The 14652-nt window shown below is 40.6% G+C and overlaps 1 protein-coding gene across 1 annotated transcript in view; it reads left to right on the top strand.

Moving 5' to 3' along the window:
* ETFA (electron transfer flavoprotein subunit alpha) overlaps positions 1-14652 on the top strand; it is a 79301-nt gene that overhangs the window by 20376 nt on the left and 44273 nt on the right. Inside the window, exons 5-9 of the mRNA XM_075535607.1 lie at positions 471-570; positions 2363-2473; positions 3700-3801; positions 7476-7544; positions 11445-11527. Of these exons, the coding sequence (XP_075391722.1) occupies positions 471-570; positions 2363-2473; positions 3700-3801; positions 7476-7544; positions 11445-11527 (465 nt within the window). The remainder of the gene's footprint in view (positions 1-470; positions 571-2362; positions 2474-3699; positions 3802-7475; positions 7545-11444; positions 11528-14652) is intronic.

The raw sequence follows: 14652 nt of genomic DNA, 5'->3' as shown, positions 1-14652 counted from the left end.
AACCGATTACAAGGATCTACATGTGACCTCCTCCCGGGGGGACGGACAACAGAAAAGTGGGTGAAGGGAGATGTCAGACAGGGAAAGATATGACAAAATAATAATTTATAAATTAGGGTTCATGAGGGAAGGGGGAGCGGGGAGGGAGGGGAAAAATGAGCTGATGCCAGGGGCTTAAATGGAGAGCACATGTTTTGAGAATGATGAGGACAAGGAATGTACAAATGTGCTTTATGCAATTGATGGATTGTGATAAGAGTTGTATGAGCCCCTAATAAAACTATTAAAATTTTTAAAAATTGAAAAAGAAAGCCGTGCTTGAAATTGTTGTGTTTCTAAGGATGAATACGAATGACGAATATATAAATAGACTTCTCTACAGAAGATGCACTTAGAGGATGACATTGCTGATAGTTTATAAACGTCTATCAGCATGCAAGTGTATAACTGATTGCTCCTTTTGCTCTTAGAACCTTTTGCCCAGAGTAGCAGCCAAACTGGATGTTGCCCCAATTTCTGACATCATTGCGATCAAGTCACCTGACACATTTGTGAGAACCATTTATGCAGGTGAGTCCCCAAGGAAAATCATTCATCAATATGTGTTTTAAAGAGTAGAACTTAAAGATCGAATTTTAAAACGAGTTATCCAGTTGCTTGAATTGGGCTGTCTTAAGGTTTCTGGGTAGTCTTGTAGCTGCCGCTGAACAGTGCCATGGCAGTCTTTCTGAGAGATACATGCACAACACAGTTCTTAACTGCCTGGTCATTCCGTGGAGGTTTTTCCATAGTCAATAAAAGGTTTGCCTGGAAAAGCGGAGCTTGAAATAAAATTGCTTCCATCCGTCCTCTCTTCTCGTACTGCCTTTGCATCTGCATTAAGAATTCATTCCAGTGTCTCTTGCGTTGATTGACCTCTTGCTAAGCATCTGGTCTCCAGTGGGGCTAGAGGAGGCAGTGAACTCTTTGTTCGTTCTGATTAAAGTTGTATATTTCAATATAAATGGTTAATTCCCAAATCAAACCTTTTATCTTCAGTAATGTTTGAGGAGAAAAATTTGGTCACAGTTGAGGTCATTCTTAATGTGATTGCTAATCCATAAGAAATGCCTCAAATCCTTTTAAAATCTTGGCACATGCACACTTCCTGTCCTTCATGACCTATCGTGTTATCACAGTTTTCCTCACATAGGATGTTTCATAGCGTTATTCTCATTAACTTGTAGTTCGTATTGTTGAAGACTGATTGCGGCTTCTTTTTTTTTTAAAGATAAGGATGTTTTGTTTATGTTCCTTTTTCTGGATTGTGTGCCTTACTAAGGTGTCTGCCTGGTCCAGTCTTTCTGCTTCTAGGAAATCCAGCACCTATTTAATTTTTATAGACCTCCAGCATCAAACAGCTACTGATATGTTTCTTCACTGTTGATGGGCCTGGTGACCCAGTGGTTAAAGAATTCTGTTGCTCACTCTCAGGTTGTCATTGTGAACATAATGGCTGCTCTTTGGGAGAAAGATGTGGCATTCGACTTCCATAAAGATTTACAGTGGGCCAGTTCCCTGACCTAACTCGTTGGGGCTCGTGCCCTGTCCCTTTCTCTGCTCTCCCTTCCCTCCCGGGAGTCGTTCCCTGCCTCAATAAAATCTTTCTCAACTCTAAAAAAAAAAAAAAAAGATTTAGTGTTGGAAACCCATGGTGAAGTTCTCCTCTGCCCTTCAGGTTGCTGTGGTTTGTAATGAACTTGATGACAACATTTTGGGAGTGGGAGGGGGCTACCTTGTCTACTCGTACTAATATTTCACTTCCAGAAGGTCAGCACTTGTCATATTTTTGAAGACTTTTCCAGGGTTATACAAAATCCACTGATGTGTTTCTGTACTGTGTATGAACCTCTTTTTCCTATTTACTAGAAGTTGAAAACAACTAAACCAAACCAAATCCACAGCCATTAAGTAAATTCAGTCTCATCATGACCCTATGTCGGATTTTCAAGACTATAATCTTTATGATAACAGAAGCCTCATCTTTCTCTCAAAGAGTAGCTGGTGGACTTGAACCACTGACCTTGCAGATAGCAAACCAATGCCTAACTTAACAGTGCCACCCAGGCTCCTTTAGTAAACAACTCATTCACAGCTACCATATATACTCCAGGATAAACTGACCCGAATATCAGCCAAGGTACCTAATTTTATCACAAAAACTGCATTAAAAATGTGCTGGAAAACTCGGCTTATACATGAGTATATATGGTATTTTCTTACCTCATCTTTGTCAAATGAATTTGGAGCCTCCAAGAAATATGTAGTTGTTTTGTTGCCTTTTGAAGGGTTGTTTTTTAAAACGTTATTTTGTGCATTGTAGGAAATGCTTTATGTACAGTCAAGTGTGATGAGAAAGTAAAGGTGTTTTCCGTTCGAGGGACATCTTTTGAAGCTGCAGCCACCCGCGGAGGCAGTGCCAGTGCAGAACAAGGTGAGTGTTGCCTGTAGGGGGCTTGGCGACGGATAGAAAGAAAGAAGGTGAACACGGAAAAGAGTTTCAAAGGCTTATTTCAGAGCTCCCTGTCAAGGTTCGCAGGTCCCTAGTTGGGGCCAGAGAAGTTGTGCTGCTTGGGGGAGAGGTGGGGTTTTATATAGGACTGGTCTGGGGTCGGGCAGTTGGGGATTTTCCGTGGCAGTTTGGCAGTTAGTCGCACAGTGACGATGTGCTCTCAAGCTGCCATCCATCCACCTGCATCAGGGCTCCAGGCCATCATCGGGACTTGTTGAGCACCGGTGCGCACTGCCATCAGGGCATTGATCCACTTGCCCGTCCCACCAATTCCCATTTCTGCCTAACACTAACATTCTCTTTAAAAAATCAGATTGTATTATATTAGAGATGTCCTCTGGTTAAATTTCTTTTTAAAAATCATTTTATTGGCTTGTACAGCTCTTATAACAATCCATTCATCCATCCATTGTGTCAAGCACATTTGTACGTATGTTGTTGCCATCATCAATTTCCAAACATTTTTTTCTACTTGAGCCTTTGCTATCAGCTCATTTTCTTCCCGCCCCCTTCCTTATGAACCCTTGATAATTTATTAATTTTTTTTCATGTCTTACACTGACCACTGTTTCCCTTCACCCATTTTTCTGTTGTCTGTCCTCCTGAGAGGGGGTTATACATAGATCATTGTGATCGGTCCCCCTTTTCGCCCCCCATCTTCCCCTTCCCCTCCTGGTATTGCTATTCTCATTATTGGTCCTGAGGGGTTTATCTGTCCTGGATTCCTGTGTTCCGGGCTCTTTCCTGCACCAGTGTACATGCTCTGGGGAAGCCAGATCTGTAAGGTAGAATTGGGTTCATGATAGTGGAGGCGAGGAAGCATTAAAGAACTAGAGAAAAGTTGTGGTTAAATTTCTAATACCAAGTATTTACAAACCCAACCGAAGGGATAGTCCCAAGTATGTATAGTGGTTTGTGTTGATAATTTATCTTTTCTACATAATTTTTGGTATTATCATAGTTGCTTTTAGTAGATCAAGGAGGTAAGGAATAGAGGATCCATTAAGGTTAATCTCTTAAATTGATATTAAGGTTTTGTTTTATAAACTCTGCTTTCAGTATTTCCACAGTGCTTGCTAGATTTAGTGCAGTAGAAGAATCGAACTTTAAATCATAGGCCTTGCTTTTGTTTGTATCCGTGTGTGTAGTGTCAGGTACTTCACCAGTGGGGATATCAGAATGGCTTGACCAGAAACTGACAAAGAGTGACCGACCTGAGCTAACTGGGGCCAAAGTGGTGGTGTCTGGTGGTAAGTAAATGCTTGTGAGGCATGCATTTTTATAGATGGTGCAAACATTGACTTTATTAGCATTTATTTCAGAGGAGCACAGTTTTTTTCCCTCCAAGAATAAGAGGTAAGTACATGATTAAGTATTGTTTTCATTTTTGCCATTCGGAAAGTGGAGTTGCAATTATGAGCATAATACCCATTTTGGACTTTCCTGTTGCACATCCCTGGTCCTGGCACCAGGGGGAGCACGGTACAAATCTTACCTTCCTCGCTTGGCACCCTTTGTTGTATGGACTAACTTCCACATTCACGTGCAGACCCAGGCTGGATTGTGAAGCACAATCGTTGTTCATACTAGTTTGAAAGGCTTCCAGGGTTGTCTTGGTCTCTAAATGTCTGTGAAAGCTACGTTATATTTCACATCTGAACGGAAGATGTCTTACATTTGCTTTTTCAGTTACCTTCTTGTTGAGAACACACACAGCAGTTGCACCATTTCTGCATGCACGATCCAGTGGCACATGCCCATTGAGTTGTGCTACAACTCCGCCTCCTTTTCTGAATTGTTCTCTCTGTGATCAGCAACTCGTTGTGCGCTAAGGGGCGGGTGCAGGCTTTGGAGTGGCTGTTGGCAGTTTGCTCCCATGCAGACAGCTCTTAGGAAAGCATGCTCGAGACAGCTTTCTTCTACTACTTAAGCCGATCCGTTTTTCAGTTTTAAGATGAAGTCAGGGGATGCTTTGGGTTAACATTTAAGAATTATCTCAGAGCAATAATATCAGGGACTCATCCACGATTCGTACCGCCATAAAGCCCGGAATACATGAGAATTTGAAATTGTGTTATGTTTTCCCCATTTTGATTAGGGATCGTTTCTGGAATTGTTGAGGGGAAATTTCAGTAATGATAGCCAGGCACCATCCAATTCTGATTTCCTGGCCAAGGAGGCACTTGTCCATGGAGACAACTAGCCAGATATTTCATATCCTCGTAGTCTCGAATTTTCTTTTTCCTCTGTTGCTCCAAGTGCGGAGACAACCCTCTGTGCTGTGGATGGCTGCACGTTCGGTCTTCAGACCCAGCACCGTGCCGTGAACTGAGAGGCAGGACAGAAGCACTGCACAGGATTACATTGTGAATATATCTTATCACCTAACTTTCGGTGATTTAAATTTTTACAGGTGTATAACTTAACGATTGTGCACCCCGACCCAGAGTTAGTGTGAATTCCTCCTTCCCCATCTCTCCTGCCCTTGGGTTCCGAAAAATGAACTGTGTTCTCTGTACATTTACATTTTCTTGTCTTGTTATGTAAGTGAGGTCATAAAAATATTTATCCTTTTGTGATTGATTTGTTTCACTTGGTACAATGTCTTCAGGTTCCGACCACATTGTAGTATTTATTTATATAAAGACTTCATTTCCCTGCTGAGCAGTATTCCTAATGTGTGTACCCCATTTGTTTATCTACTCATCTGTTGATGAACATTTAAGTTGTATAATGCTCTTTAGCAGAGACCTCTCTCTGAGTCTTTAAAGGTTTTTTGAATACACACCTACAAGTAGAATTTCCAGGTCCCCTGGGTGCTCTGTTTTTAGGAGCTGCCGTACTGATGGCTATGATGCTGAGCATCTCATCCTCTGTCTGCTGGCTGCTTGCATGTCTTCCGTAGTGAAATGGCTATTCAGGGCTTTTACCCATTTTATGATGCTGTTATTTGTGCTTTTGCTAAATTATCTAAATCTTATATATTTTTGGTGATTAAATTTTTTTTGGATATATGACTTCCAAAGATACTCTCTCAGTCAGTAGAAGAGTTTTTTTTTCTTTTAAAAAAAATCATTTTATTGAGGGCTCTTAGACAGCTCTTATCATAATCCATACATCCATCCATTGTATCAAGCATATTTGTACATTTGTTGCCATCATTTTCAAAACATTTTCTTTCTACTTGAACTCTTGATATTAGCTCCTCATTCCCCCCTCTCCCTTCCTTATGAACCCTTGATAATTTATAAAAATTGCCCCAAATGTCAGCAGAACTTTTTGAAAAGCAAAACTTTTATATTTTGAGGTATCATTTACTTACCATTTTTTCTTTTTTAACAGTTTTATTGGCATATCATTCACATATCATACAATTCAATAGTTCAGTCATATTAAAGAGTTGTATAATCATCACCATAATCAATTTTAGAACATTTTCTTTTTTCTTGTCATTCTGATTAGCTCCCCATTTCTTCCCAACCTCCCTTGCCAAACACCCAAGAAAATGGATTTCATATATATAAAAAACATACCATTACCCCCAGAAAATACCAAACAATATCCAAGTGAAACAGATAAAAACCTCAATCAAAAAGAAAGCAGACAATATTGAAAAAGTAGAACAAATTTAAAATGAGTCCAAGGGAGTTCAGATGATAAAGCGTTGCTGTGTGCGCCCCGCCTGATGGAAATGCCATCCACGTCCCTGGGGTGGTGGAGGGATGCACAGGAGGCTTACTCCATGTTGTCTCCATTACAAAAAGGGGGAAAGGTGTTGAGGGTTTTGAGCACTGATTGGATTCCAGCGCGGTTGAGACTTGTACTTTCTCTTAGCACCTTGGCTAGGTTCTGTGCCCTAAGACTGTCCGTGTCTGTGCCATAGTCTTTCTATTTCTAATTCTCTTGCTTCTTGTCGAGTCAGTTGTAGTGTCTCGTTTTTCATCTGTGTTTTGCTTATTTGCAACTTTTCTCTGTGTTGATCTAGTTAAACATTTATCAGTATTACTGATCATTTAGAAGAACCGTCTTCTGGTTTTTTGATTCTGTTGTTTTTCCGTTTGATTTGTATCATGCTCCATGTTAAAAAAATTAAAGGATCATTTATTGGAATAATTCTAAAGCCTCCCTAAATTAAACATATGCACATCAGGCAGAAAACAATTAAGTTTCCAAACAGTCTTATATTATAAAGGCATTGAAAAAATTCAATATTTTAAAAAGGTATAACTGAATAATTTATTTAATCATTTGAGAAAGATTTATTGGGTATCTGTTTTGTCCAGACCCTGTGAAAACTGCCAGAGAAACAGATGAAAAGGCAGGGTATTCTTGCTCTAAAACCTTTAAGCCTTGGTAGGGTGTCTGTCTTCCGCTCCAACGATAACTGCATTCAGTCATTGAGCTAATATTTGTGGAACATCTACTGGTGGTACTGTGGCTTAGGGATTGGACTGCTACCCACCAGATGGGAGATTTTAGCTCACCAGGCACTGAAGGGGAGAAGGGGGAGGCTCTACTCCCGTAAAGATTCAGTCTCAGAAACCCTGTATATGGAGGATTACTGTGAGTTGAATTGCCTTGATGGTAGTAAGTTTTTGGTTTACTTTCTATAAGGAATTTTGTGAAGTACTATAGATACCGTGTGACCAAGATAGATGCAGACTTTACAGTTCAAGAGTCTTCATTAGGGAAGAGTGTGATTAAAGATTAATTATACAATTAACTACAGGAGTGTTAATATTTTGTAGGAGAAATTCAGAAGTAAGAACAAGCATAGGAGATACCAGGAAAGAGTTTGTAGAGGAAATGGTATACTTACGTAGCAATTATGCAAGATGAAAATTTACTGAAGTATACAAATAACAAAATCATATCAACTGATATTTGTATGTGCTGAAGTCCTTTTCTCATCTCTTTTGTGGAGGTCGGGGTATGAAAAGCGGAGAGAACTTTAAGTTGCTGTATGACTTGGCCGATCAGCTGCATGCTGCAGGTAACGGTCTTCCCTGTAGTAGAAGAGTGGCCCCTTTTGCCGGAAATATGTTTTTTCTTCCTTATTTTATTTATGTACAAGTCGATCATTCCTACAGATGACTTAGATTTCTGTGTTTTTCTGCTTTTCTCTTTGAAGAGAGGCTTTCAGGTAAGTGGCGTCGAGTTTATCCGAGCAGCAGAGGCTCTCGTCATCTGGGTTAGTATCTGTGGGACACGCTCTGCTGGGCGGAGTTAGTAGTTTTAGTTCATTTCAAACATGTCCGTGCCGGGTCTAGTGCCCACTTGAGATTTTTCTAGTGGTCTAATAGGAATCTCCTAAATAAATAGGCATTTAAAACTATTTTAAAATTTTAGCTAGCCATTTATAAGAGAGCTATAACTTGTTATTGAAAGTTCATTGAATGGAAAGGTTTTTTAAAAATCAGGAAAAAACCCAAATGTTTTAGATTAATTTTTAATCAGCTGTCATATATAGATATGTGTTTCTCCTTTTACTAAACTAAAACTGTATTGGCAAGGCTAAAGTTACCCCTGCCCCCAGTTCTAATTCTGTCTCTTTCCCCCTTTTATGAGTTTTATATCTTCTTTCTTAGGTTTCCTCAGCTTTTATAGTGCATGATGTACGTGTCAAGCAGTACTGACTTAGGGTGCACATGCCCTTCAGTCCTTCAACAACTCTGTGAGCATCAACGTGTGGGAGGAACTAGGTTGGGTGCTAGGGAAGTAGAGGTGAACAAATACACAGCAGTGACACCTGTGGGAGCTACATTTCTAATAGGTGCAACAGTCACAGTATCAGCTCCCTGTGTGCCCAGCAAATCCCCATACACATGGCATTTCAGAACAGTTAGGTGGACTTGCTCAGTTTTGAAGGCTCCGAGGGAGAATCAGTTCTTTGATTCTTCCAGCTTCCGGTGACTGCCCTGGCTTGCATTCCTGGGCTTGTGCCTGCGTCCCTCTAGTCTCTGCTTCTGTCTTCACATCACCTTCTCTTTGTCTGTTTCTCTCTCTGACACTGTCTGTGATGGTGGTATAGAGCTGCCCGGAAAATCCAGGGGATGCGCTTCCTCTCAAGATCTTCAGCACAGCTTTTGTGATATGATGTGATATTCACACACACCACGCACGCGTGCGCGGTAATATTCCTGGGAAAAGAAGCATAGGATGAGGAGGCGTGTTGGAGAGGAAACATTGTAATTTTAGGTAAAATGGCTGGTGCAGTCCCTGACAGTGAGCCTTTGGGGCAAGGGTGTGGAGGAGGTGAAGGGAGCAGGCCATGAAGAGAGAGGTCTCAGGGCGAGTGTTGGAGGCAGAGAAGAGTCCACAGGCCTGTCTAAGGTAGGAGCAGCGCGGCGTGTCTGTTGACTTACTGTTCCTGAAGCATGGGGAGTATGAGAAGGCAAGTAGTAAGAGAAAGCTCGGGGTGAAGAACTGTAGACCATTGTGGGGTACCATTGGAAGCTTTGAACGGAAGAGTAAGCGACAAGGTCTGACGCAGTTTTACGAAGATCACTTGGCTGCTGTGTTGGGAGCTGTAACAGGGAGAGCACCGGGGAGGCTGTTTTAGGCATCCAGACGAGTGATGGTGGTTTGGGCCAGGGTGGCAGTAGATGTAGGACAAGTGGTTAGTTTCCAGAGCTACTGGTGAATACAGAGCCATCAGGATGCCCTGATAGGTTGGATATTAGAGATGAGCGAAAGTTCTGTTACCAACTGGTAGGAAGAAGTTTGCATTAGCTAAAATAAGGAAACCTCAGCTGGAGCAGCTTCCAGGGAGAGAGCAGGACTTTAGTTTGAGACATACTATATTTTGATATTTGACATTTGTCAGAGATCCAAGTAGAGGTGGCAGTGTGCAGTTAGGCTAGGAAGGAGTGCATTGGAGAAATTTTGGGTGGAGATATAAATTTAGGAGTCAATTACATTAGACGATTTTGAAAACACGAGGTGATAAAATGGCCAAGGGCTGTCTGAGCGGTTCCTCTCCCATTAATGTAGACTTACAGCTCCCTGTCTAGTCTTCTAGGTTGCTGGTGTCAATTTGATCCTATAGAGAGAGTTCTTCAAGGAGCAGCATGTTCGGGCAGACATTCTTACTAATGAAACTAAACTCATGTTTGATTTATGCACCACAGCCTTCTGAACCCCAAATCCTGAGCTCTGCCTCCTGCTGCTGCTCTGTAGCCATACCTCCTTTGCACCCAGACTCCCTGGGGTTCTCGTCTTCTTTTCTGACGATTTCTACCTCATCAGGCTCACTCTTGATCCCTTCAAGAAATGGGTTCTTTGTTGACTCTCATTGAATGAGATTAGGAGATCAGTTAGGTTTATTTTTTATATTAACAAATATTAGTTGAACCATTAACTTGTGTTATATATAACTCATTTCTTTGTCTGGTCATAAGAGGTAATGATACTATAGTGCCTGCCTTCAAAATTGAGAAGTCATTGCATAAAATGACATTTTATACTGACATCCTGAACAGATTATAATGTATATTTTAAGAATACCTTTTTGAAAATAGAGGAAAGAACTGGGATGCAAAAGACATTTATAGAGGTCTAGATGCAGGCATGTACATATGTAAATACATTTATATATAATGATAGGGGAATAGATCTGTGTACGAATATTTATTCATAAAGTACTATGGCAGCAGATGGACGTTGCGCCTCCACTCAAGTACTCCCTCAACACAAGAACACTTTGTTCTATTAAACTGGCATTCCATGATGCTCACCTTCCCGACACAATCACTGAAGACAAAGCAAGCGGGTGCATAAGCAAATGTGGTGAAGAAAGCTGATGGTGCCCGACTATCAAAAGATATAGCGCCTGGGGTCTTAAAGGCTTGAAGGTAAACAAGTGGCCATCTAACTCAGAAGCAACAAAGCCCACATGGAAGAAGCCCACTAGCTTGTGTGATCATGAGGTGTCGATGGAATCAGGCATACTGCATGAAAGGACCCAAAATAAAACAGACAGACAAATCATATCAATGTGAATGAGGGGAAGTGCAGAGTGGAGACCCAAAGCCCATCTGTAGTCAATCGGACACCCCTTGTCAGAAGGGTGACAAGGAAGAAATGAGCCATTCAGGGTGCAGTATAGCACTGATGAAACACACAACCTTCCTCTAGTTCTTTAATGCCGCCCCCCTCCCCACTATCATGACCCCAATTCTATCTTACAAATCTGGCCAGATCAGAACGTGTATACTGGTACAGATAAGAGCTCTCAACACAGGGAATCCAGGACCAAAAAGAGGAGCAGCAATACTAGGAGGGTAAGGGAAGGGAGGGTAAGGGGGAACTGATCACAATAATTGATGTATGATCTCCCTCCCAGGGGAATGGACAGCAGAAAGTGGTTGAGAAGAGACAGTGGTCAGTGTGAGACATGGGAAAAAGAAGAATTTATAAATTATCAAGGGGACATGGGGGAGGGAGGGAAAAAATTAGCTGATACCAAGGGCTCAAGTAGAACGGAAAAGTTATGAAAAACATGACAATATATGTACAGATGTGTTTGACACAATGGATGTATGTATGGATTGTGGTAAGAGCTGTGAGTCCCCAATAAAATAAAATTTAAAAATATTTTAATTTTAGATAAAAAATAATACCTTTTGATAAGAAAGCAGAGAAATTAAGCCCAATTTAAAATCTAAACCTCTTGAGTATACATAGAAGACATGAAGCGCTGTTGATAAAATGTATTAATAGTTAGTATTTAGACTTTTCGGTCAGTGACAAGTAAATTTTTAAGGCTTTTAGCAGAGAAGTTGTGAATTTTACTCTATCAGTATTCCCAGACCCTGTCTCCACCCCCTCACCCCCTCTTGGTTATCATTGAATAGAACTTAGGGGAAAATGTCCAATATTTTTTCCCCCTTAGTTGGTGCTTCCCGTGCTGCTGTTGATGCTGGCTTTGTTCCCAATGACATGCAAGTTGGACAGACAGGAAAAATAGTCGCACCAGTAAGTACTGCAGTGAAATCTGCTCTGCGGAGTTCTGTGGGGATAAGTACTGCGTATACTCATCGAACCATAATCTGAGTGATTGATGCCTGTTCAATATCCTAAACAGGTAGCCATTTCCACAGTGAAGGTGTCCATCTCACTAGAAATCCATCTTCTTTTTAACATTGATAATAGTTAATTGCTGTAAAACCTTGATATTATAAAATCAGTTGGTTAGAATGCTGAGCCTATTTTAATAACCAAAGGATTTTAAAATGTAGTAGTGAATGATATGCATTCTTAATATCTTTGTGGAGATGCAGTTTATTTCTGAATTTTATCTTTTTTTAGTATTCAGAAAATTCTGATGCATATGGATAAGTAATACTAGAATACAGTCATCTTCCATTAAACACATCCAGAATTTAGTAATAGTGGAAATTTTGCATTTCAAAATTGAACCACTAACAATATCTAAGGACTGCTCACATTTCTAAATTGATAACTATTTTCAATGAATTAGATTCTTAGCCATTTTAAGCCTGTATTGTATGGCAGACCAAGGCACTCTGGTGGCACAGTGGTTATGTGTTAGACTGCTAACTCTAAGGTCGGTAGTTCAAACTACCAGTCGGTCCTCGGGAGAAAGATGGGCTTTCTACTTCCCTAAAGATTTACAGTCTCAGAAACTCACAGGGACAGTTCTACCCTGTTCTGCAGGGTTGCTATGAGTCAGTATGGACTCAATGACATTGAATTTGAGGGTTTTTTTTCATTGTGTGGCAGAGATATCTTTTAAAAATATTTCAAAACAAGTTATGAAATCATATCCATTTAAAAAATCTCAAATCTCAATTCTCTAGAGATTTTAGAAAATTAGGTCCTTATGGCATAAGTCATATCTGAAGGTTTTCCCCCAGTCTGTAGGTTGTCTCTTTACTCATTCAGTTAAGTCTGTTAATGAAAATACATTTTTAATTTTTATGAAATGCCATGTGTCTATTTTGTTGTCTTCTATTCATATATATATGGTTTCTGTTATCCTATTTTTACAAAAGACTGGGTTCCTTAGTTTTCTTCCAAGAATTTTATAGCTTTTGATTTTGTATTTAAGTCTTCGATCCATTTTGTGTTGGTTTTTATGTATGGTACAGTGTTGAATGAGAACAATGCCAAAGAGCTTCATAATGAGCATCACTTATCTTACTCTCTTGTCAAAGGCAAGGCTCTCAGCCTCACACTCCATTCATTGCCTGTGTGTCCACAATTAGGCCAAGAAATTTCCCTCCTATTCCTATTTTTTTTTAAACAACGAAGGAGAATTGAATTTCAGCAATTGCCTTTTTTTCCCCATCAATCTTTCTGTTTATTCAATGTGGTGTATTATGTTGAATGATTTTCTAATGTTAAACCACCCTTGTAGTCCTGGTACGAATCCCACAGGTTCAGATTTTGTGTGTGTGTTTTTATGTTGCTGACGTCTGTGGAATAGAGCTTTGTTGAAAAGCTTTGCGTCTGTGTTCACAAATAACTCATCTGCGAGATGTCTTTGCCTGGTTCAGGTATCAGGGTTATGCAGCCTTCACAGGCAGAATTTCATGGTGTGCCTTCAGTTTTGCTGATTTTGAAACAATCAAGTAGTCTTGATATCAATCTTCTCGGAATGTTTGTTGGAATTCTTCTCTGGTCCTGAGCATTTTGGGGCAGTTTTTGATGCTCTCTACTGCCCGTTTTATAATGGGTCTACAACAGCCCCCAAAGGGTTCAAATACTCTGGAATTTAAAGTGAAATCTGGATGTATACCTAAAACGGGCATCTTTGTTTGGCAGACAGCTGGATAGGATGACAAGGAAATAGATCTATGTGCATATATGTATAGATTTAGTATTAAAGTAGCAGATGGACCTTGGGCCTCCACTCAAGTACTCCCTCAATGCAAGAAGGCTTTGTTGCATTACTGGCATTCTATGATGCTCACCTTCCCGACACAATCGCTGAAGACAAATGGGTGCATAAGCAAATGTGGTGAAGAAAGCTGATGGTACCGGCTATCAAAAGATATAGCATCTGTGATCTTAAAGGCTTGAGGTAAACAAGCGGCCATCTAACTCCGAAGCAACAAAGCCCACATTGGAAGAAGCACACCAGCCTGTGCGATCACGAGTTGTTGAAGGGATCAGGTATCAGGCATCATCAGAACAAAATATCATATAATGAATGAGGGGGAGTGCAGTGTGGAGACCCAAAGCCCATCTGTAGGCAATTGGAAATCACTTACAGAAGGGTCTTGGGGAGGAGACAAGCCAGTCAGGGTGCAGTGTAGCAACGATGAAACATACAACTTTCCTCTAGTTCCTAAATGCTTCCTCCTCCTCCCACTATCATGACCCCAATTCTACCATACAAATCTGGCTAGACCAGAGGATGTACACTGGTACAAATAGGAACTGAAAACTCAGGGAATCCAGGGCGGATAGTCCCTTCAGGACCAGTGGTGAGAGTGGCAATACCGGGAGGGTGGGTTGGAAAGGGGGAACAGATTACAAGAATCTACATATAACGTCTTCCCTGGGGGACAGACAACAGAAAAGTGGGTGAGGGGAGACGTCGGACAATGCAAGATATAACAAAATAATTTATAAATTATCTAGAGTTTATGAGGGAGGAGGGAGCGGGGAGGAAGGGTGAGGGGAATTAGCTGATCCCAGGGGCTTAGGTGGAGAGCAAATGTTTTGAGAATGATGTGGGCAATGAATGTACAAATGTGCTTTACATAGTTGATGTATGTATGGATTGTGATAAAGAGTTGTATGAGCCCCTAATAAAATGATTTTTAAAAACCCTAAAAGAGCAAAACAAAACAAAAAAGATTTTAAGTGGAAGAAAAATCTGTTCCTCATATGCTCCTGGCTTCCCCATGTATTAGTGTCTACATGAGCACCATTATGCAATCCATCTTTCACAAGCTTATTTTGCATTTATTTCTCACAAACTTGATGGCGTATTGTTTGCAGGACTTAAATATTGAGTTTATTCCCTGACAGTATCATCTACTTGGTCCTTGTGGTTGTGTTGCTTTATTTTTTGATGTCCTTTACCCTGTATTGAGGTACTGGTGTGTATGTAATGCTCCCACTGGTCC

The sequence above is a fragment of the Tenrec ecaudatus genome, chromosome 17, assembly GCF_050624435.1.
Source record: "Tenrec ecaudatus isolate mTenEca1 chromosome 17, mTenEca1.hap1, whole genome shotgun sequence".
NCBI lineage: Eukaryota > Metazoa > Chordata > Mammalia > Afrosoricida > Tenrecidae > Tenrec > Tenrec ecaudatus.
The sequence above is the reverse complement of the archived record's forward strand: the minus strand, read 5'-3'. Positions and strand labels throughout refer to the sequence as shown.